General features: G+C 44.1%; 4 protein-coding genes across 10 annotated transcripts in view; 2 read left to right on the plus strand and 2 right to left on the minus strand.

Annotated features, from left to right (window-relative positions):
* Nucleotides 1–2,351, minus strand: part of LOC122759429 (CLIP-associating protein 1-B-like) — a 28,305-nt gene extending 25,954 nt beyond the window's left edge. For all 7 annotated transcript variants that reach the window (XM_044014358.1, XM_044014329.1, XM_044014349.1 and 4 more), the window contains exons 1-2: nt 2,220–2,351; nt 622–1,003 (exon numbers count right to left, since the gene is read on the minus strand). In XM_044014358.1, the coding sequence (XP_043870293.1) occupies nt 622–837 (216 nt within the window). In that variant the 5' untranslated portion in view covers nt 838–1,003; nt 2,220–2,351. The remainder of the gene's footprint in view (nt 1–621; nt 1,004–2,219) is intronic.
* A 781-nt stretch (nt 2,352–3,132) lies between these two features.
* LOC122765150 (high affinity cGMP-specific 3',5'-cyclic phosphodiesterase 9A-like) lies at nt 3,133–7,314 on the plus strand. The gene is made up of 14 exons (XM_044019272.1): nt 3,133–3,275; nt 4,026–4,175; nt 4,295–4,334; nt 4,424–4,526; nt 4,611–4,753; nt 4,840–4,899; nt 4,977–5,154; nt 5,238–5,360; nt 5,455–5,547; nt 5,786–5,853; nt 5,942–6,044; nt 6,221–6,325; nt 6,659–6,805; nt 6,894–7,314. The coding sequence occupies exons 1-14, from the start codon at nt 3,188–3,190 to the stop codon at nt 6,984–6,986; spliced, it is 1,494 nt and encodes a 497-aa protein (XP_043875207.1). The 5' UTR covers nt 3,133–3,187; the 3' UTR covers nt 6,987–7,314.
* Nucleotides 7,315–7,581: 267 nt separating this feature from the next.
* On the minus strand, nt 7,582–12,983 carry LOC122765413 (H(+)/Cl(-) exchange transporter 4). The gene is made up of 12 exons (XM_044019656.1): nt 12,798–12,983; nt 11,936–12,090; nt 11,709–11,808; nt 11,424–11,611; nt 11,225–11,347; nt 10,944–11,150; nt 10,782–10,862; nt 10,153–10,698; nt 9,800–9,986; nt 9,330–9,728; nt 9,021–9,237; nt 7,582–8,825 (listed from the first exon to the last, which is right to left on the minus strand). The coding sequence occupies exons 1-12, from the start codon at nt 12,811–12,813 to the stop codon at nt 8,735–8,737; spliced, it is 2,310 nt and encodes a 769-aa protein (XP_043875591.1). The 5' UTR covers nt 12,814–12,983; the 3' UTR covers nt 7,582–8,734.
* Nucleotides 12,984–13,711: 728 nt separating this feature from the next.
* On the plus strand, nt 13,712–19,840 carry trim25l (tripartite motif containing 25, like). The gene is made up of 15 exons (XM_044014514.1): nt 13,712–14,362; nt 15,108–15,203; nt 15,452–15,685; nt 15,781–15,940; nt 16,226–16,258; nt 16,362–16,400; nt 16,477–16,521; nt 16,625–16,672; nt 16,751–16,798; nt 17,220–17,564; nt 17,663–17,773; nt 17,901–17,933; nt 18,025–18,093; nt 18,183–18,248; nt 18,332–19,840. The coding sequence occupies exons 1-15, from the start codon at nt 13,769–13,771 to the stop codon at nt 18,904–18,906; spliced, it is 2,496 nt and encodes an 831-aa protein (XP_043870449.1). The 5' UTR covers nt 13,712–13,768; the 3' UTR covers nt 18,907–19,840.
* The last annotated feature ends 287 nt before the right edge of the window (nt 19,841–20,127 follow it).

The raw sequence follows: 20,127 nt of genomic DNA on the forward strand, positions 1-20,127 counted from the left end.
AAATTAAGCATCGTCCTCATTTCAGCTCGGCAGACGTGAAGCAGACCTGACAAGGCTGCGTTTCCAGGACAGGGTCATGTGATGTGTTGTGTTTTTAAGGCTATAGACAACCTCAGCTCAGACTTGACAAAAACTGTCAGATTGCTCCTTTAGTGTGTTGATTGATTTCTTGATTAATCAATTGTCCATAAAATGATACAAAAAAACAGTCAATCACTGTTTTCCAAACCTCAAAATTACGACATCATTGACTATAGTAAACCAAATGTGATTTTTCTGTTTTCTTATTCATAGAGGAGCAAAGAAACAAGAAACTCTTTACTAAAATCACTGGTTTTCTCTATGGGGTTTGGTGTGAGAGAGTGGTTTACAAACTTCAGTTTCCTGTTGGAAAAGTCTGTCTAACAGTGAAATAAAGACGTGGACATGTTCTTAATGTAGACTTAAAACTATCTTTGCTGCTGTGACACTGTAAATGCCACTGTTGTGGGACTAATAAGGATTTTCTTATCTTGTCTTAAAACTGTCTGTGTTCACATCAGTCCAGTGCAAACACATGCAGCAGCTGAGGGTGAAGGAGGTGGAGTCTGTTTCTCCTCCTCCATGCAAATCTGTACCCACCTTGAAGTTGCTGGAGTTGACCCAGGAGCTGGCCACCGCGTCCACCATCCTGTCCAGCGTATTTTGGTCCTGCTCCAGGTCAGGAGACCTCTCTTGGTCCAGGATGATCTCTATGATCTCCTGACCCTCCTGGAGCCTCCTCCCCAGGTCCTTCTGCATGGTCTGCTCCAGCAGATACTCTATGCTCACCACCACCACCACCTCGTCCTCCTCCATCACCTGGCCTTGCTCCTTCACGTCAGCTCCACCAGAGGCGTGACAGAGGACAGAACTGTTAACAAGCCGGTTTTGAGGCTCAGGAGGAGGCTACGGCTGGAGGAGTGAGCGAGGTGACATCCTGGAGGTGGACACGTCTCCTCATTGTCCTGTGGAGCTGCTGTAACTAAATCCATCAACAATGAACGTGGCAAAGTTCAGTCTCTGAAAATGACTCTTTATGATGACAACTTACATTTAACAATAGAGTATCAACACAATAGACCAGTTATTGGTTCTTGAAGCTCATAGAGGTTTTGATCTTCTGATCTATCTGACTTGATCTAAAACTGTAAACCCTCTGAAACCTCAGATCTTCACTAGAGGTTCTTAAAATCCTTCTTAAGTCAGAACAAAACTCAGGTCTTCAGGAAATCTATTTTTGAAAAGCGTGGCAGTAAAACAGAGTGTTAAAATCTTTATTTATTTGTCCTGTTATTTCCATTATGTCATTATTTACTAAAAGGTATTTAATAGGGCTGTTGGGTTATCAAAAACGCAATTTATCCTGCGACAATTTTAAAATTGCAGGAGGAATTTTTTCTTACCCGAACGACCATTTTACATGAAATATTGTCCTGACTTAGACACACATATTCTAAAGTCTTAGCTTCTCACAGACCTGCTCGAATATCACACACTAGTCATTTAAAATATGTTCAAATGAAAATGAGAAAATTACAAATCATATCGCAATTTCGGTCAAAATGATCACAATTAGATATTTCTTCAAAATCGTTGAGCCCTAGTTTTCAAAATGATTTTCTACTGCTTACTTTCATGAATGTATATCATTAGACTTGTCCATTTTAACGCCATTGCTTGTCAATTTGTTATGCATAACTGTACTGTAAAACCTGCTAATCCAACACTTTTATTCTTTATTTACTTTCCTATTTTGTTCTAACTTACATTGTTTTAACCCTAAACATGAAATTAAGGAGGCATTCATTTTGTTTAGTGTTTATTTGTAATGTTTCTGGTTGCAGATTGTTAAAAATATAATATTCTCTGCTTCTTAACTGTATTTTCTACTGTTATAGTGAGCGAGAAGTGAACATGTTTAATGTAATAACGTCTGTATTACTGTGTGCGTTTGAAATGTTGTGCAAATAAAGTTTGATTGAACGTTTTATTGATTAGTCATGTAGCTAGCTCGTGGCTCACAGTTAGAGGCAGCAGCTGCTTCTTTAACTTTAATGTCACTGCAGTTTTATGTAGCTGTTAGCTCCTGCTGCTAGCGCGCTACGTGCCTGCTTTCGCCCACTTTACATTCGACTTCTGTTAACACAGCGAGCTAAGTACGCTCGTAAAGTTAGCATAGAGGCGTTAACACCACTTACCTGCTGCAGGCGGGTAAATTAATGAGTTATTAACCCGGTGGCCGGTTACAGAGGCGCCCACCGGATGAACGGACGGAGTCGTTCCCAGAAAAAAAGCAGAAAAAAGTGTCGTCTCCTCCTCCTCCGTCGTTCCTTCACATCACAGTCCAGCAGCAGCAGCGCCGCTCTTCTTCTTCTTCTTCCTCCTCCTCCTCCTCGCTATCTGTACTTACTAACAAACTCCTGCTCAATTTATCTTTAGTGTCCGTGTCAATAATCACAGACAAGTTTACCGTGATTTTACAATGCACAAAATCATTACATTGTCACACCGTAGATCACAGAATGTCCCACAGCAGCCGCCGTAAAACATAGTCAGCGCGAGGAGGAACCTGCAAAACAGCGACATCTGCCGGCAGGATGACTTCCTACATTTACTTCCACAGGGTCAGTCGATGCATTTATTTAATCTCAACTTTTATTTCTTTATAATTTATAGCGGTTTTCATATTTCTAAATTTAAACTTGTATTTAATTTAATTTAATTTAATTTAATTTAATTTAATTTAATTTAATTTAATTTAATTTAATTTGTGTCCTGTATCTTAAAAACAAAACAATACATTGACATATACATATAATGAAAGATATTATTTGTTACAGAAAATACCACACTTTTCCATAAAGTTTTCAATTCTTCAAGAAAAACAGTCATTTGACATAACATATAACTGAGAGAATTTCTCACAGATTTGCAGCTACATGAATAACATAGACTAGATAGATAGATAGATAGATAATAACTAGATAGATAGATAGATAGATAGATAGATGGATAGATAGATGGACTGGATGACTGGGTGATGACTGGGTGGGCTCTCTGTCAGCAGCAGGTGCCCTCTCTGTTCATACTCGAGGTGAATGCTCCAGAATAAAGAGGTTTCTCAGGTCTGACTGGTGGAGCAGGTCTCGTCCCACCTGTCGCTAGGATGACAACAAAAATCATCCACTTCATGGTGAACGGGAGGCTGGAGCACGCGGAGTTCAGAGCCGACTGCTCTGCTGCAGATGTCAAAGGTAAGACACTCACATCTGCTGCTGCTGCTGCTGCTGGTTTTACTCCCACCGTGATCATGTGAAGAGATAAAAGTGTGTGAAATCTGCAGCGTCACTCATTCAACTCAACCACAGGTGGAGGATTCAGACAAACAAGTGTGAGGAGAAGCCTTTGTGATCATTTGGTGGTTGTGGATGTCGCTGCAGCCTCTCTGTGAGGAGCCTGACCTCGATATGTCTCTGACAGGTCCTCAGGTTAAAAGTGCTTTGTCCTCCTGTCAACATGAGAGGAATAAAAGCACATGACAACCAGACCTGCAGCGTCTAGTCTAGGGCTTTGAGTCTGCAAGTAAACACAGTGAAAGAAGTGGTTTTAGATGCTTTGACAAATTGTCAGTGCCAGCTTAAGTCTATGATACCTTAAGAATATGTTTACGTCATTATCTCACAGATAGACAGACTTTTCTCCCACATCAATGATTTTAACATCACAGCACACAGGAGTTGTTGATCCACTGCTGCCTCCATCACAAGTTCAAATGTCTCATTTTATGATTTCGGCGTTTGAAATTCTTTGTTTAGATTAACCTCAGTGACACAAAGTGACCACAAGAGGCAGCAGAAAACCAGCGGCTCCTGTGTCTCTTGTGAGCTAAAATCACTGAGATAACGACGTAAACATATTCTTAAGATATCGTTGATATCGTCACCTGATACTTCGTTATGTGTTTCTTTGGGTCACCACTCACCCTTTAATGTTGTTTCTGACAGATTTGTTCCGGGCCGCAGCGGAGGCGGGGCCTAACCACATCCTGAAGATGTACAATAGGGACGGCAGCGTGGTGAACATCTCCCCACGACTGAAGTCCAACAGCAAGGAGACGTACTACAGGCTGGAGGTGGTGGCGTCTAACCTGCACAGTGAGCAGCCTCCTCTGAAATAACCGGGCTGAGAGGAAACATCACATATTCTCTCAGCTTCCTCTGCAGTGTTGCATTTCTTGCAGATTTATACCCTGATCATCTCCTTTTTGGTGCAGGTGTGGCGATGACTCCACAGCTGAACAACATGGAGGAGAGGTGAGTGTCATCACAGCTGATTAACTGAAGCGTGTCAGTGCCGAGGACTCACTCACTCAATGTCCTCCTGCTGCTGCCTCCTGATTCAGACTCCACCTGCTGGAGAGCAAGGTCCTGGAGGAGGTGGGCAAGACGCCGGACATCATGTGTGAGCTGCAGAGCCACATGGAGTCTTTTAAGAGGAAGCTGGAGGTTTGTGGACGATGACACAGACACACAGCAGAGGTTGATCCGGTGAGGATTCTGGAAAACATACTTTTTCTTCTCTGCCGTCAGAGTGTGGAGCACCTGAGCTGGATCGGCCTGTTCAAAGACGACGGTGAGCAGCAGCTCTCCAAGTGCTCCCCGAAACCCCAGAAACCTCAGCTGAGTGTGCAGGAGGAACGTCAACAAGTGCGCAGGAAGTTCATCAACATGAGGTGACCTCATGTTGATGAATGAATCAAATCAAAGAATGAATCAAATAAAAAAATGCGATTTTTCATCGTGCAATTTTCTGTGGTAGCTCCCTGCAGGTGACAGAGGAAGTGAGGGAGCATCTGAAAACTCCCATCTTTGACAACTGGTGAGTCCAAACACACACTCACACATAAACATCAGCACGCTCAGCTCACAGCTGCGTGTGTGTGCTGTGACCTCCAGGCAGTGGGAGGAGGCAGAGATGCTGGTTCTCCTCCAGGTGATGTATGTGGACCTGGACTTCCTGACCGCGTTCCACATCGAGCTACAGGTTCTGCAGAACTTCCTGTTCGAGGTGTACTGCCACTACAACAACATCCCCTTCCACAACTTCCAGCACTGCTTCTGCGTCACACAGATGGTATGACCCACTAGGGGGCGGAGTCATAGTTTGACAGAGAATTGACCTCGTCTTCCATGAGATGAACGTTTAATGTTGTGCAGATGTACGGTCTGATCTGGCTCACTGACCTCAGGAGTAAACTAGGACGAATCGACCTGTTCGTCATGCTGACGTCGGCTCTGTGTCACGACCTCGACCATCCCGGCTACAACAACGTCTACCAGGTAACCCGTGTTACCCGGGGTTACCGGTGTTTTCTCTCTGTTGTTCGGTGGTCGTTTGTGTGTGTGTGTGTGTTTATTTATTTTCCTCACACAGATCAACGCTCAGACTGACTTAGCTCTGCGCTACAACGACATCTCCCCTCTGGAAAATCACCACTGCGCAGTAGCCTTTGGAATTCTGTTCAAGGTACAGAAATGATACAAATCTAAATATTATTGCTTTTCTTTTTGCATGAAATGACACAGTTACTGATCCATTAATGTAGATCAGAAAATAAAAAGGGGCCCAGTAATTGACCGCTGTGGGACACCACAATTGACTACATGTACAAATGAGCTTTTTTATTGTTTATTTAAGCAAAGCTCATAAAACATGTGTGTGTCTCTGACACTGAAACTGTTAGAAAATGATCTTTCCTTCGCAGCCGGAGTGTAACATCCTAAAAAACTTGACAGCCGATCAGTACAAACACATCCGAGCAGGGATGATCAAGTAAGACTTTGGCATCGCTCGCGTATTTTTTTCTACGCCGACGCTGCGTCTTCTGTTCACCGCCTGTTTTCTGAACGTGTTTTCACAGATGTATTCTGGCCACCGACATGGCGAGACACAACGAGATCCTCAACAAGTTCAAATCCATACAGTCGGTGTTTGACTTCACCAACAAGGAGCACAAGGAAGTGGTAATGCGAGAACATCTCAATCATCTCACACTTCTTCTGTGAAATAAGCACATATATATATACTGTGTATATATATATAGAGATATATATACATCTATATATATCTCTATATATATACTTAAATTCCAGTTTTTATAAGGGACGTAAAAATGACTTACCAGTGACTGTGGTTCCAGCTGATGAAGATCATGGTGAAGGTGAGCGACATCTCTAACGAGGCGAGGCCGATGGCGGTGGCCGAGCCGTGGCTGGACTGTCTACTGCAGGAATTCTTCAACCAGGTTAAAACGAAACACACAGGAAGTGACCTCACTTTACACTTGTTGTTGTTGCTGTGGTTGCTGTGATGTATGTGTTGTTACTTGCTCCTGTCGTCATTCTTTCATTCATGTGGTTCACAATGTTGCTGCTGCTGCTGTCGTTGCTGTTGTTTCTGTTATTATTGTTTATCTCGATGCTGTTTCTTATCATCGCTTCTGTTGTCGTATTTGTTGCTGTTGTTGGAGTTTTTCTTGTTGCGTAGTACTGCTTTAGTATTATTGTTCACGATGTTGCTGCTGCTGAACTTGCTACTGTTGTCATTGCTGATGTAGTTTGTTGTTGTCACTGTTTAGAGCGACACAGAGAAACTCAAAGGTCTTCCCGTGACTCCGTTCATGGACCGAGACAAAGTGTCCAAACCTTCGTCTCAGACCAGTTTCATCCGCTTCGTTCTGCTGCCGCTGTTCAGTGAACTCACCAAACTGTTTCCCTGTCTGGAGGTGATTATTGATCGTTCATTGATCCAGACCTAAAACTGGTTTGTGAACAGAAAACTGATCAGTTTCCTGTTTCCACTTTTCTTTGCAGCAACATCTTCTGGAGCCGGTGCGTCGGGCTCTGGAGTATTACACAGACTTGGAGAAAGCGAGCAGAGGGGAGGTGGTTTCTGCTAAACCATGACGGGGTTATAGGAATTGGAAGGAAGAGAAATCCTGCTGTTTTTAAATCACTTTTCACAAAGTTATTTCACGAAAACAAGTGATTTTAAGTAGATTTGAGTTAAATGTTATCACAACTATTTTTATTTATTGTTTATCTGTAGCTGTTTGTTTATATAAATAAAGTTTAGGATTCTTATCTTACACTGTATGTCACTGCACATTTGGATTAGCTGAATTTTGCTTCTGTTGAGCGTTTGCAGTTGATATTTAGTCGTTTATCTGATGTTCAGTGTAGTTGGTGAATAAAGATTTGTGACGTCGTTCAATAATAAAAAGAAGTGAAGTGAGTCGTGTTTGTTTCTCACCTGCAGTTTGTCGTTTAATCACATCATTTACAAACAAACAAACAAACAAACAAACACAAAAGTGCAAATGTTTTCTTTTCCCAGTCATGAATTCTGGGAAACACAAACATTACGAGAAATAAAAAAAAAAAGCTTATAATGTTAGTGTTTTGGGACAAAATGAAAATGAAGGTAAAAATGATATTTACAAGTTTGTTTCATCACATTCATTCATTCATTCTCTCTGCATTAAAACACAAACACTGATTGTGAGCTTTGACGACACCAAGTGTTTACTTCTTTTGTTCTGAAGCGCAAAGTTTTAGTTTTTCTCCACCACAAAAATAACGATGACACAGAAATCTCAGGAATCTTTTTGACGCCCAATGTTGATTTTGATAAGGAGGAAACATTAGCAGCTAAAAAAGACACTTAGTCGTGATTTTCCTTCATTTTCAAACGATTAAATAAATAAAAAGAGGTTTGTTGTGATTTATTTTGATATGAAACAATCGAAAACTGCAAAGTTTCTAACAAAAGTGTAAAGTGAGGCGAGTTTAATGACTTTCAAAGACAATGTTTTGACAAATATCGCAACAACATTGCACTTACGTCGCAATCATTTCCATCAAACGTGAAATTCTGAGCCAACATCTGCCTGTACACTTAATCTGGACATATTATGATCATTTAAATATGATAAAATCTACGCAAAACAATAATTAGCTTATGAGAAAACAGTTAAACTACAGTGCTGTCAGTGTGTTTGTGTCGAGATAAGAAACTACATTTTTGTTTCTGCAGAGATTCACACTAAATCACATCTTTTGACACAATTAAATTAACAAAAACGGACACAGGCAGCTTTAATATAAATATGGCAGCACCTAATTTAAAAAACCCCAAACCAAAACAAAGCAAAGTGCAATAGTCCCCAATAAAACCAGGTTTGTACAGTACTCTCTGAACTGTCATGGCCCCATTCAACTTCTTTTTCTAACGTACTGTTTTACCACAGGCAGGAGAATATGAAGCCTTGATGACCTCACTGCCGTGCGATAAGACACCACCAGATCATGTGATTGAAGCTGCGTCAGTCTTAGTGTTTCTCTTTAGTGTCACATTTTTTTTTTTATAAATAATAAAAAAAACAACACATAAATGGAATTAGCAGCACTGAACAAAATGATTCACTCTGCGACACCTGGTGGCAGAAAAACAACAACAACAGGAAGTTTTCGTCACCTCTAACTGGCTCCACCTCCTCTCGCCACAAACACTTGTCGATGTTCTGAAGGTTGAAAACACATGGAGCAGGGCGGAGCTGCAGTGTCGGCAGGTGAAAGGTAGGGGGCGTCTCACAGGTTTACGAGGACAGTAGCTTTGCACCACTTTCTTCTTTTTTCACACCTCGTCGGTGCTGCTAGTTGAACATGATCGACTCTGGGTCCTGGTTCATCATCTGAGCCATGTGACGCAGGACGTCCTTCTTAGTGATGATGCCCAGGAGACGCCTGCAGGGAGGGGACACAGGTCACATGACCAATACTTGACACAATCTCATGTTGAGACAGACTGTCTAACAGTGAGATAAAGACGCCAACGACATTAAACATGATCAAACATTTCATCTGATTGACAGCCCTAACAAAACATACAAAACAATCTTTAAGTAACAACAGCGAAGTGAAGGAGTAAATGTCTCGTACCCGCTCCTGGTGACCAGACACTGACGGAGACCCAGCTTACGGAAAATGTCCACCACCGTCTCCATGGGCGTGTGGTCGGTGACGGTGAAGGGACTGAGGTTGAGGATGCGTCGCAGCTTCAGCGGCTGCGGGTTACTGGCCGGCAGCTGCGGCGCGTCCTCTGTGAAGTAGACGACGGAGCTGCTGACCACGCCGTCCTGCTTCTGACGGGCTGTTTCTGTTTGTGTGACAAAAAAGTCATGAACACAGCATCGTTTAAAAAAAAACAAACAAAAAAAACACAGTTAACGCGATTTAAAAAGATCTTACTGATAGCGAGGGTGAGATCCCGGCGCTGGACGAAGCCAATGAGCCGCTCTGACTCTCTGGACACGACCACAGGGAAACCGTTGTAGTCCGTGTCTTTGATGAGCGCCTCCACGTCCTCCACCGTGGTGGAGTCCTGCGTCAGGACGGACAGAGGCGGGTCGTTCCTGCGCGGACGCATCACGTCTGTGGCGAGCGTGCGGTGCGTGAACTCGTCCCTGACGTCCAGGTAAGGGTAACCGTTGAGCTGAATGTGTGACTCGTAAATTCCCTCCTTCCCAAAGGCGTCAGCCACCCACTTGCTAGTGACGGCGGCGGCCATGAGCGGGACGATGTACTCTAACCCACCAGTGAGCTCGAACATGATGACCACGAGGGACACAGTCATCCTGGTGACTCCGCCTGCAGGAAGTCAGCGTGTGAACGGCGCTGATGCAACACTGGTCTAATGACAGCGGCGAGCGTTTACTCACCCAGGCAGGCGGCGGCTCCCACCATGGCGTAGAGTCCCGGCGTGACGCAGTCAGCACCGGGACGACACCAGTTCTTAAAGATGATCCAGTCGTGATGGTGATACGCCATCTGCTCCACCGCAATTCCCACGATCCGCCCGGCGATCGCTCCCACTGCCATGCTGGGAATGAACAGTCCGGACGGGATCTACAGGAACAAGGAAAGGTCAAATTATTGTGATAATGAATAAAACTTATTGATGTAAAATGGTAAAATGGTTTAATGTCTCATCCCTGAATCCCAGTTATTGTTCTGTCTGAATAATAGTCATCATCATCATCATCATCATCATCGTCGTCTTCCTCGTACTGACCTTCATGCCAAAGGTGAAGATGGTGATGACGATCTTGAAGACGAGAGCAAGGGCGAGCTGCCACAACGCGTTGTAGACGCCGGGTCCAGCAGGACGGTCTGGAATATCGTCCAACGGTCGACTCATGTTGGGATTGTTGATGTAATCGCAGAGCTGCGACGACTCCAGGGCGCCGCAGTCATTAAAGAGCTCCGAGATGAGCTCGCTGGTGCTGCGGCGGGTGTACGGGTTCGGGAAAGCCAGCACAGCCGTGATCCCCGTCACCGCGATGACCTCCAGGACCGGGTACTTCCCCAGCTGCGTGGTCTTCCTGCAGCGGCACCAGGCGATGTTAGCACGAATGAAGAGCGTCCCCCAGAGGCCGCCGAACACACCCAGCAGGATGAACGGCACCAGCTCGGCCATGTACCACGGCGTGTGGTACTCCACGTAGAACAGAACCAGCCGGCTGTTGCCAAACGGGTTGATGGAGCGCAGCGTGAAGGCGGCGACCAGAGCGGCGAAGAAGGAGCGCCACAGAGTCTTCAGAGGGAAATAATAACTGACCTGCAGGAGAGAGGAAGAGTTAAAGGAGTTAAACTGAGGAGAAAACGTACTTTGCTCGCACAGACGCAGGATCCATGACCCACCTCTTCCAGACTGAAAAGAACTCCTCCTATGGGCGCTCCAAACGCCACCGACACACCGGCAGCTGCTGCGGCTGATAACACCTGCCAAGACACAGAGAACATTAGAAACTATCACCTGTAGCGACAGAAAAACTGCTGCTTTATCTGTGGACCAGCACAAACCTCTCTTCGCTTGCCCTCGTTCTTGCTGTACTTGGAGAAGAGACTGCAGAAGAGATTCCCGCAGCAGCAGGCCACGTGGACCAGAGGACCCTCCTTCCCCAGGCTGAGACCGGACGACACCGCCAGAACCAGAGTGACCGTCTTAATCAGTAGTGTCCATTTCCCCAGGTAACCACGGATGATGAAGCCGCTCAGGATCGTCTTAATCTGCACAAATTATAAACATTAACTAGATGAAATCCATGTAAACATGAAAGACTGTAGATTAAAGTAATGATTACCTCTGGGATTCCTGAACCGCAGGCGTACGGAGCAAAGACTCGCACCAGTGACACAGCGAGGAATGAAAACAGAAGAGCCCACATGACATACAGGAAGTAGTTCAGCAAGTACGCTCCTGCTCCCTGTGGAGAGGAACATCGTTTCATGAAACCAGTCCATATTCTCTGAGCTTTTATTTTGGTAGGAGCTTGTTCTGACCTCAGCATGGCCGGTCATCAGCTCTGCCCACTTCTGCCACTGCGGACACTTGTCGCGGTCGTCAAACGTGGTTTCGTTGGACGTCCAGCAGCACTGCTCGTGGCTGTACCAGAACGCCGACAGACAAACGCCTTCCTTCAGGTCCGTCATCCAGTCCACGGCCAGGTCGATGACACCGGCCAGCGTACCTGAGGACAGGAGGGCAGAGTCAGACACTAACCACACTTTCACTGAGATCTAAAAGAGCAGGTTAGGTTCACTCTTCAGTCTGAAAAACACTCTGACCTGAGAGCAGTCCAATGAGCAGCATGACCACCCATCCTGACCAGGCGTCCAGCAGACTCTTGATCAGTTCCCACATAGACTCTTTACTCTTACTGGTAATCTGCCAAAGACAAACACAACTTTTAGAACACTCGTCCAGCCGTTATTTATGAAAGGAAATGAAAACCCAAGAGGAACCCGTTTTTTCATTTATATAACCATCACGTGTGAGGAAATATGTGTGGAACCTTGCGGTGTCGGTCTGTGTCTCTGGATTTCTCCCTGAGCCAGTCGATGGTGTGAAAGTCTTCATACGTCCCCACGTCGGGAAAAGGTTCGTCCAGGAAATCCATCAAGTTTCCCGCTCCGTTCATCTCCTCTGTGGGTGTGGCCCCGCTGACACCTGTCACATCACACACAGACGTTACCTTCAGCACAGACACAGACAGTGACGTGTATTTGTACGTCACACCTCCAACTCGGTGTGGGTGTGATTCAAGATAAGATAAATATAAAATAATCCCGATTAGACTTTGAGGAAATGTGCTGTGTTACAGCACCAAAGTAAAAAAAAAAAAAAAAGTAAAAAGTAAAGTTAAGTTATTTAAGCATGAATTATAATAATAATAATAATATAATAATATTTCGGTTAACTGTAAGATATGATTAAAATAAATTGTGTAGAATTAATTCATCAGATTAAAAGCCAACATAATACAGCTTTAAGCAAAAATAAAATGCACATTAAGTTACATTTTAACAAACAGAAATGCTTTTATATTGATTATGATGACTTATCAGACTTGATAATGTGATCGGGGTCATTAATTAATAGGCGTTTATTCTGAAAAACCAGCAGCTTTTATCATAATATTGGGTTCAAAATTATAACATGTTCATCATAATTGTTGAACAATGATCTAATTAACTGTTGGCTATATTTATATAACATCTAACTGTAGTTTTAGTCACACATTAACAGCTGCGAATGAACAGAAGATGAAAAACTGCACCGATGATAAACACTTGTTTACGTTAGCACTCGAAGCTAACCGTGGCGTTAGCGTCAGCGGCTGCGGGCTGCGTTAGCTCAATAAAGTCGTGTTTTACCTTCGCCGGCCTCCATGTCCCAGCGCGAGACACTGCTGGAAAACTTCCCCCGTGAAATAAACACGTTAAATAAAATGCGACATGTCTCAATTTACGTAATATTTACAAATAATTTAAAGATTGCTCTGTAATGCACCGCAGCGACGTCCAAGCTGTCAGTCTCGCGATATCTTGCGGTATCTCCTCCTCTTTCTTCTTCTTCTTGTAGCCCTGAGCTTACTATTACATTACATAGGCTTTACCGCCATCCAGTGGGCAAGTGAGGGAATAACCCAAAGATCGTGCATTGTAAGGATGACTCATGACATAAGTAAAAGGTAAAAAGTTAAAACCACCGATTATAACCGAGCTGAAACACGCCCTACGTCATAAAACACACCTAAATCTACTGTTTTTAAAATGTAAAACGTTAAGTTAATAAAACAGTAAAAAAGTTTTAATAGAAAGAAATGTTTAAATATAATTCATTTAATTATTTTTGGGTAAATTTATATTTATTTAATTTCAATCTTATTTTAGCTGACTTTAAAACCATAATTAATTAATTAAATGTTGTAAAATATCACATCTTATATGAGTTGATATATTATTATAAACTACATAGACTTTGATTATCTAATATAACTGTACTGTATATCACAAAATAATACAAATATTTATGTTGTATTTTCTGTCATTCGTGTTTAATGTTTGTGACAAATGAAGAACAAAAACACTTCAGAATGGAGTTCTCCATGACACCGAGTGACAGGGTGAATCCTTCCTCTATTGTGACCCCATTCACACCTTCATTCACACCAGCACCAGTTTTCCTGGCTCGACCTGCCCGGTGGCTCTGGCTCCGCCCTCTCTCACCTCTTCCTGCTCTCACCTGAGACCCAGGTTTCAGCTCCAGACCAGACTTGCCTCCTCACATCTGTGGACGTGCACTCTGTGTCTTTCTCGGTGTCTTCTTGTGCTCTGTGAGGACAATGAGTGGAAAGCTGTGGACAGAGGAGCAGTTTAACTGCCCCGTGTGTCTGGATCTGCCCAATGACCCCGTCACCATTCCCTGTGGACACAGCTACTGCATGGCCTGCATCAAGGACTACTGGAGCCAGGACGACCCCAACGGCGTCTACAGCTGTCCACAGTGTCGCCAGACCTTCTGCCCCAAACCCAACCTGAGCAGGAACACCATGCTGGCCGAAGCCGTGGAGCAGCTGCGTAAATCTGGGGGGCCTCGCCGAGCTTCCTCCGCCAAACCCAGGGGGAAGCTGAGCTCCTCGGAGGTGTCATGTGACCTGTGCAAGGACCAGCAGAGAGCGGCGGTGAAGAGCTGCCTGACCTGCATGAGCTCCTACTGCGAGGCCCACCTCAAGCCCCACAAGACCAAGAAGAGCCTGAAGCCGCACGAGCTCATCGCGCCCACGGGGAACCTGGCGGAGAAGATCTGCACGCAGCACAAGTATCTGCAGGAGTTCTTCTGCCGCCAGTGCAAGGTGTTCGTGTGCTGGCTTTGCACCAACAACCTGCACAAAGGCCACGAGTGTGTGTCCACCAAGGTGGAGCGGCTGGAGAAGCAGGTGAACATGTTTTTATACCCCAGGGGTCCCAAAATCTCTAGATACACCCCTGCTTACACTTAGACTTTAAGTTTAATATCATTTAATTTAAGTTCATTTAAGTTGATGTTAAAATTGTTTCCACCTTCATGTGTGTTTATTTTTCATAATCAGGAAGTTACAACACAAACAAGTACAGTTCTTTTTTCAAAATAAAAGCATGAAATTAATTATTCCACTCTTTATTCTATTTATTCCTTTTATTTTGGATTTTATTTATTTATTTTTCATATACATTTTATTTGTGGATATACTTGATTTATTAATTAGTTTATACACATTTGCTGTATTTTATTATTTTTATTCTTTCTTTAATTGCAGTCTTCATCTCATCATTTCTGTTTTTTAAATTCTGCTCATTTATTTTTTTCAAATGAAATGTTTTGTTTTTTCCAGTATTTTAAAGTTTTTACTTCAATTTTAGTCCTAAACAGAAAATCCTGTCTCTGATTAACTTGGTCACATTTTTATATTATTTACTGTATATCTCTATATGCTGTGTTCTTTCTTTCTTTCTTTCTTTCTTCCTTTCTTTCTTTCTTTCTTTCTTCCTCTCTTCCTTCCTCTCTTTCATGTGTGTGTGTGTGATGAGTTGTCAGAACATTCCTGACAACATTCCTGTTCCTTCATTAAGCTCCACCCTGCTGTGTTTCCTGCTGTATGTGGTTTCCATGGTGATAACCTCTGTGTGTGTGTGTGTGTGTAGAAAGTGGTGAGTGAGCTGCAGGTGAAGAACCAGCAGAGACTGAAGGACAGAGAGCAGGAGCTCAAAGACATGAGGAAGATGATGGAGGGGATGAAGGTCAGTGACTCAAACTCATCAGTGATGTCACACAAAATCATCAGTGATTTCACACGACCAGCACTGATTTACAAGTCATGTGATGATTGTAATGATTTCAGGTGATTTCTGAGGTTTTCACATGAGTTAATACGACGTCATGTGATCTCATGTTTTCTGGTGATGTCATACGATGTCACATGATGTCGTGCTGACACAGAGTGTGTATGTATGTGTGTGTGTGTGTGTGTGTGTGTGCGCGTTGGCAGCGTTCGTCAGAGCGCGTCCATGACGACCTGGAGGAGGCGCTGTCGGAGCTGCAGCGCTCGGTGCAGCGTCTGCAGGAGCTGCTGGAGCAGGTTCTGGACCAGGCTGAGGAGGAGAAGATGGTCCAGGCTCAGGAGGTCACTCAGAGTCTGGAGGCTGAGATCAAGGAGCTGAAGAGGAGGGACACGGAGATGAAGGACATGACTCGCTGTGAAGACCACATCCACTACCTCCAGGTGCGCACGCAGTGCACTCAACGTACTGTTGCATGATGGGAAATGACTGATCGGCTGTTGGCAGCTCTGTAAATGTGTCTCTGATCCACATTCAGGCGTACGAGACGATGTCCGGTCCTCTGGAGTCAGGTGACCTCCCCGCAGTGACCGTTAATCCAGAAGCTTCTTTTGAACCTGTACGAGAAGCTGTTCTGGATCTGAGGGACCGGGTCGAGGATCTGTGCAACCAGGAGCTGGGGAAGATCTCCAAACAAGGTCAGGGACGGGACACCGGGTCAGAGACAAGGTCAGAGACAAGGTCAGAGACAAGGTCAGAGATAGGAGACAAGGTCAGAGACAGGAGACAAGGTCAGAGTGAGGACAAAAGGTCAGAGGTCAAATAAAAAAAATAGAATTTGCTTGTTGTTTTTTCATTCAAAGTTAAATGTATTTATTTTTTATTAAATATCAACATGAGTTTGTTTCTGTTAAAGCCAGATAAATAAAAATGTGAGATTAAAGTGAATTATAATCTGATGATGTTTCTTGTTTTTCTCACAGTCAATGAAACAACTCTGTTCACTCTGGGAGACGGTGAGTTTTCATTCATTCATTCATTCATTCATTTATGTTTAATTGATGTTATGTTTATTTGAGTTTATTTCTAAAACCTTCCTCTCTGTTTGTTTGTTTACAGTCAGTCGCGGCTCAGGAGCAAAAGCTGGGATCATTAAATGTGAGTCTTGTGCTTAGTTTGCTGTTTTAATCTTAATCTCTTTACTGAAGTCAGATTATCTCCTGTTCTCCGACAGTGTTCTCTGGTCTGAGTTCTCGCAGCGCAAACAGTCGATCGCCCAGTGAGTTTTTATACACACACACACACAAACCAACAATATTATTATTAATAACAATAACAATAACAATAATAATAATAATAATGATGATGATGATGTGTTTCAGCTTCTTCACCAAATGTTTCAGCTGGAGTTCGCAGCACAGACAGACGAGGTACACACACACGCACACACACACACACACACACAGAGATATATAATGTGTTGTTGTTGTTGTGTTGTTGTGTTGCAGGTTTAGGTCTCAGGACTCAGGATGTGAGGAGCAGAGAAACTCCACGAGGTACAAACGTGTGTGTGTGTTTTATATTGAATAAATAATGTTTAAAAATGTAAAACATGAGTGAAGTTACGAGGAATGAGACTGAGAATAAATAAATGTAAGAATCTAGAAAAACACTAAATAATGATGAAATACTCATGTTTGTGCTGTCGTTAATATATTTGTTTACATTTTACACTTTCATCTGTTTTTAAACTTCATATTGACATTTCATCAATTCTATGGGATTATTGTGTATATAATTTATCTTGTACGGGTTAGATTATTATCATTTACAATGTTTCCTGTCTGAATCTTTATCCTGATTTATTTGTTTCTTTTACCTGAAGCATTTTATTTGATTTGAACTTTATTTCATTTAAAAATCTATAATCAATCAATACTGAAAGAAATGATATATTATTTCATTTGTGTCAAACAGTGAGGGAGACCCAACACCCAACACCCAGTCCAACACCTAACCGCAGAGAGTCCTCACAGTCCCAGTTGAGCAGGTCTGGTCAGAGCCAGACCCAGAACCAGACCCAGAGCCACACCCAGAATCAGAACCAGGGTCCAAGTCCAACACCCAACCGCAGAGAGTCCTCCCAGTTCTTATCCACTAGATCCACTCAGAGCCAGAGCCAGAACCAGAACCAGGGACGCAGTCCCACTCCCAGCCGCAGAGAGTCCTCCATGTCCCTGTGGAGCAGGTCCAGTCAGAACCAGCTGAGTCCTGGTGCAGCTCAGACCTCCTCCACACCTGCAGCTCCTGCATCATCAGGAGGTTCAGTAAAAACCAGATCCTTCCCGTGTGTTAGTTTTGCTGCCACCTGCTGGTGAAACCCACAAACTGCAGCTCTGACAGACTTCACTCTCGCTCAGGTTTCAGTCGCATGGCGTCCATCAGCAGCCTCTTCCGCTCCAATCGACGAGGAACCAACCAGGCCACTCCCATCAGCAACCCTTCATCATCATCAGGAGCAGGAAACCCATGTGAGTCTTGGTTCTCCCACAACAAAGCCCATAGTGGTTTAGTGCTTTAGAACAGTGTCCAACAGTGCGATGAAGACGTGGACATGTGTGAGGGACGCTCATGGTGTGATGTTTTTGTGTGTGACAGGGTTGGACACTCTGTCAGAGACGCCTACAGAAGGTAAGACAGCGGCGTTCCTCTGTGTCAGTGACACCTTTACCTGCGTCTGTAACGTTGTTGTTGTTGTTGTTGTTGTTGTTTGTGTGGACAGTGAACCCCGCTCTGTTCTTGGACTCTCCCAGTCCTGACGTCATGAATCACGCTCCTGCGTTTCCAATCTGTGAGTAGACGTTTATTTCTTTATTCCTGAAGGTTCATTAAAAAAGAAAAAAAAAAGAAAAAAAAGAACATAAATATTGGGTTTTTCAGTGAGAGAAATCAGCATCGACAGCATCCAGGCCCCGGAGCCCAGGGCCAGAGACGAGTTCCTGCAGTGTGAGTGTTTGACCTTTGACCTCGCACTATTCAGTCACAGCAGCACAATGAAATACTGAGCGCTTAAACTCTCCATCTCCCAGACTCTGTGATGTTGACCCTTGACCCTAACACCGCTCACCGCCGCCTGGCTCTCTCTGAGGGGAACACCAAAGCCGCCCTGCAGGGGGCAGCACAGCCGTGCGCCGACACGCCGCAGCGCTTCGACGGCTGGACTCAGGTCATGTGCCAGAGTCCGCTCAGCGCCCAGCGCTGCTACTGGGAGGTGGAGTGGCGGGGGCGGGGCTCGTCCGTGGGCGTGGCTTACGGCGCCCTGAGCAGGAAGGGCAACGACGCGCGGTCCGGACTCGGCTACAACGCGCGGTCCTGGACCCTGGAGCTGTCGGACACGTGCTGCACGGCCATGCACGACAACGAGAAGCGGGACATCCCCGTCACGTACTCGCCGCGCGTGGGCGTCTACCTGGACCTGTCCGTGGGCACGCTGGCGTTCTACAGCGTGGCGGAGAACATGACGCTCCTCCACAGCTTCCGCGCTAACTTCACGCAGCCGCTCTACGCCGCCTTCGGCGTGGGCAGCGGCGTCGGCGTGGGCCTGGACTTCGCCCTCGGTCAGTTCACGTCCTGCACCGACAGCGTCAAGATCTGCCCCATGTGACACCGCGGCCTCTGTGGGATCTACTGACCTCTAGTGGTGCAGCTGCATGTTGCACCCCCTTCAATACTTGAAAGTCACTCTGTGAGAGCCGGTGTTTGATTTGTCCTCTCTGGGCTTCTGTACAAACATCGATTTCAAGGATTGTATTAAATTTCCGTTTTAGTTGCAGCTGATTATTCCCATGTTTTAAAAGCACTTGGTGAAACATTACCTAAATAAATGAAATATTAGAGCCTTTAAAAAGCTAAAACTGCCATAAAAACACTCCAACATTAACTACATATTTTCCACCCTTACTAATTTAACTTTTTAGCCAGTGAGAGTTCTGGTCATGAAAACAAACTATTCATTTATTTGAAGTATTTAAACCCTTTAAAGGGTTACAGGGTTAGGGGACTGTTTTTGTGCAGCAGCAGCAGCAGCAGAGTGAGTATAAAATCATGTCTGAATGTAGTGGAGAAATCACTGAATCACTGCAGCAGCAGCAGCAGATGAGACGTCAATCACAGAGAAAAACATGGCAGAGGTGAATCCTTACACAAAACGAAACCCTGATCTTTGACGTGAAAGCACGAGGTTTAGTTTTGCAGAGTTTTATTTATAAAAACAGAAGGAGCCACGTGTTTGAGTTTCAGAGCGGACTGTGACATGAGCGAGGAGAACAAACACACGACATGAACCTGAACCTCTGTCTCTCACTGTTCAACATCTTCTCACGTCAAAAATAAAACTGGACTTGCTTTTCCTTTCTGTGGGCGTCGCCTTATAAAAGCTAAATAATAATAAAATAAAGGAGCAATGCTACATATATTATAATGTCATGGTGAAATGTTAGCTTACATGCAGCCGTTATGCCGATCATGTTAGAATCTATAAAACGTCACTTAGTGATTTTCAAAATAAAGGTGAAATAAAGTCAAAGTGCAAAAACTGAGACTGAAGAATGTTTGGCTCTGAACTTCCTGGCTCCTGGACATCATGTCCTCCACATACGTCCACATTTTAAAAGGGACAATTAAGGGTTTTTCTTAATACGGAGAACCATCCTGAGACAAAGAATTAAGATTTTAGCCAATTAACAAAAGACGCAATGAATAAAATCTGCATCAGTTTAAGTCTTAAGAACATGTTTCACGTCTTTATCTCACTGTCAGACAGACTTTTCCAACAGGAAACTGAAGTTTAGGAAACACTCACTCTCCCACACCAAAGCCCATAGAG

This window comes from Solea senegalensis, linkage group LG2, assembly GCF_019176455.1.
Source record: "Solea senegalensis isolate Sse05_10M linkage group LG2, IFAPA_SoseM_1, whole genome shotgun sequence".
Classification (NCBI taxonomy): Eukaryota; Metazoa; Chordata; class Actinopteri; order Pleuronectiformes; family Soleidae; genus Solea; species Solea senegalensis.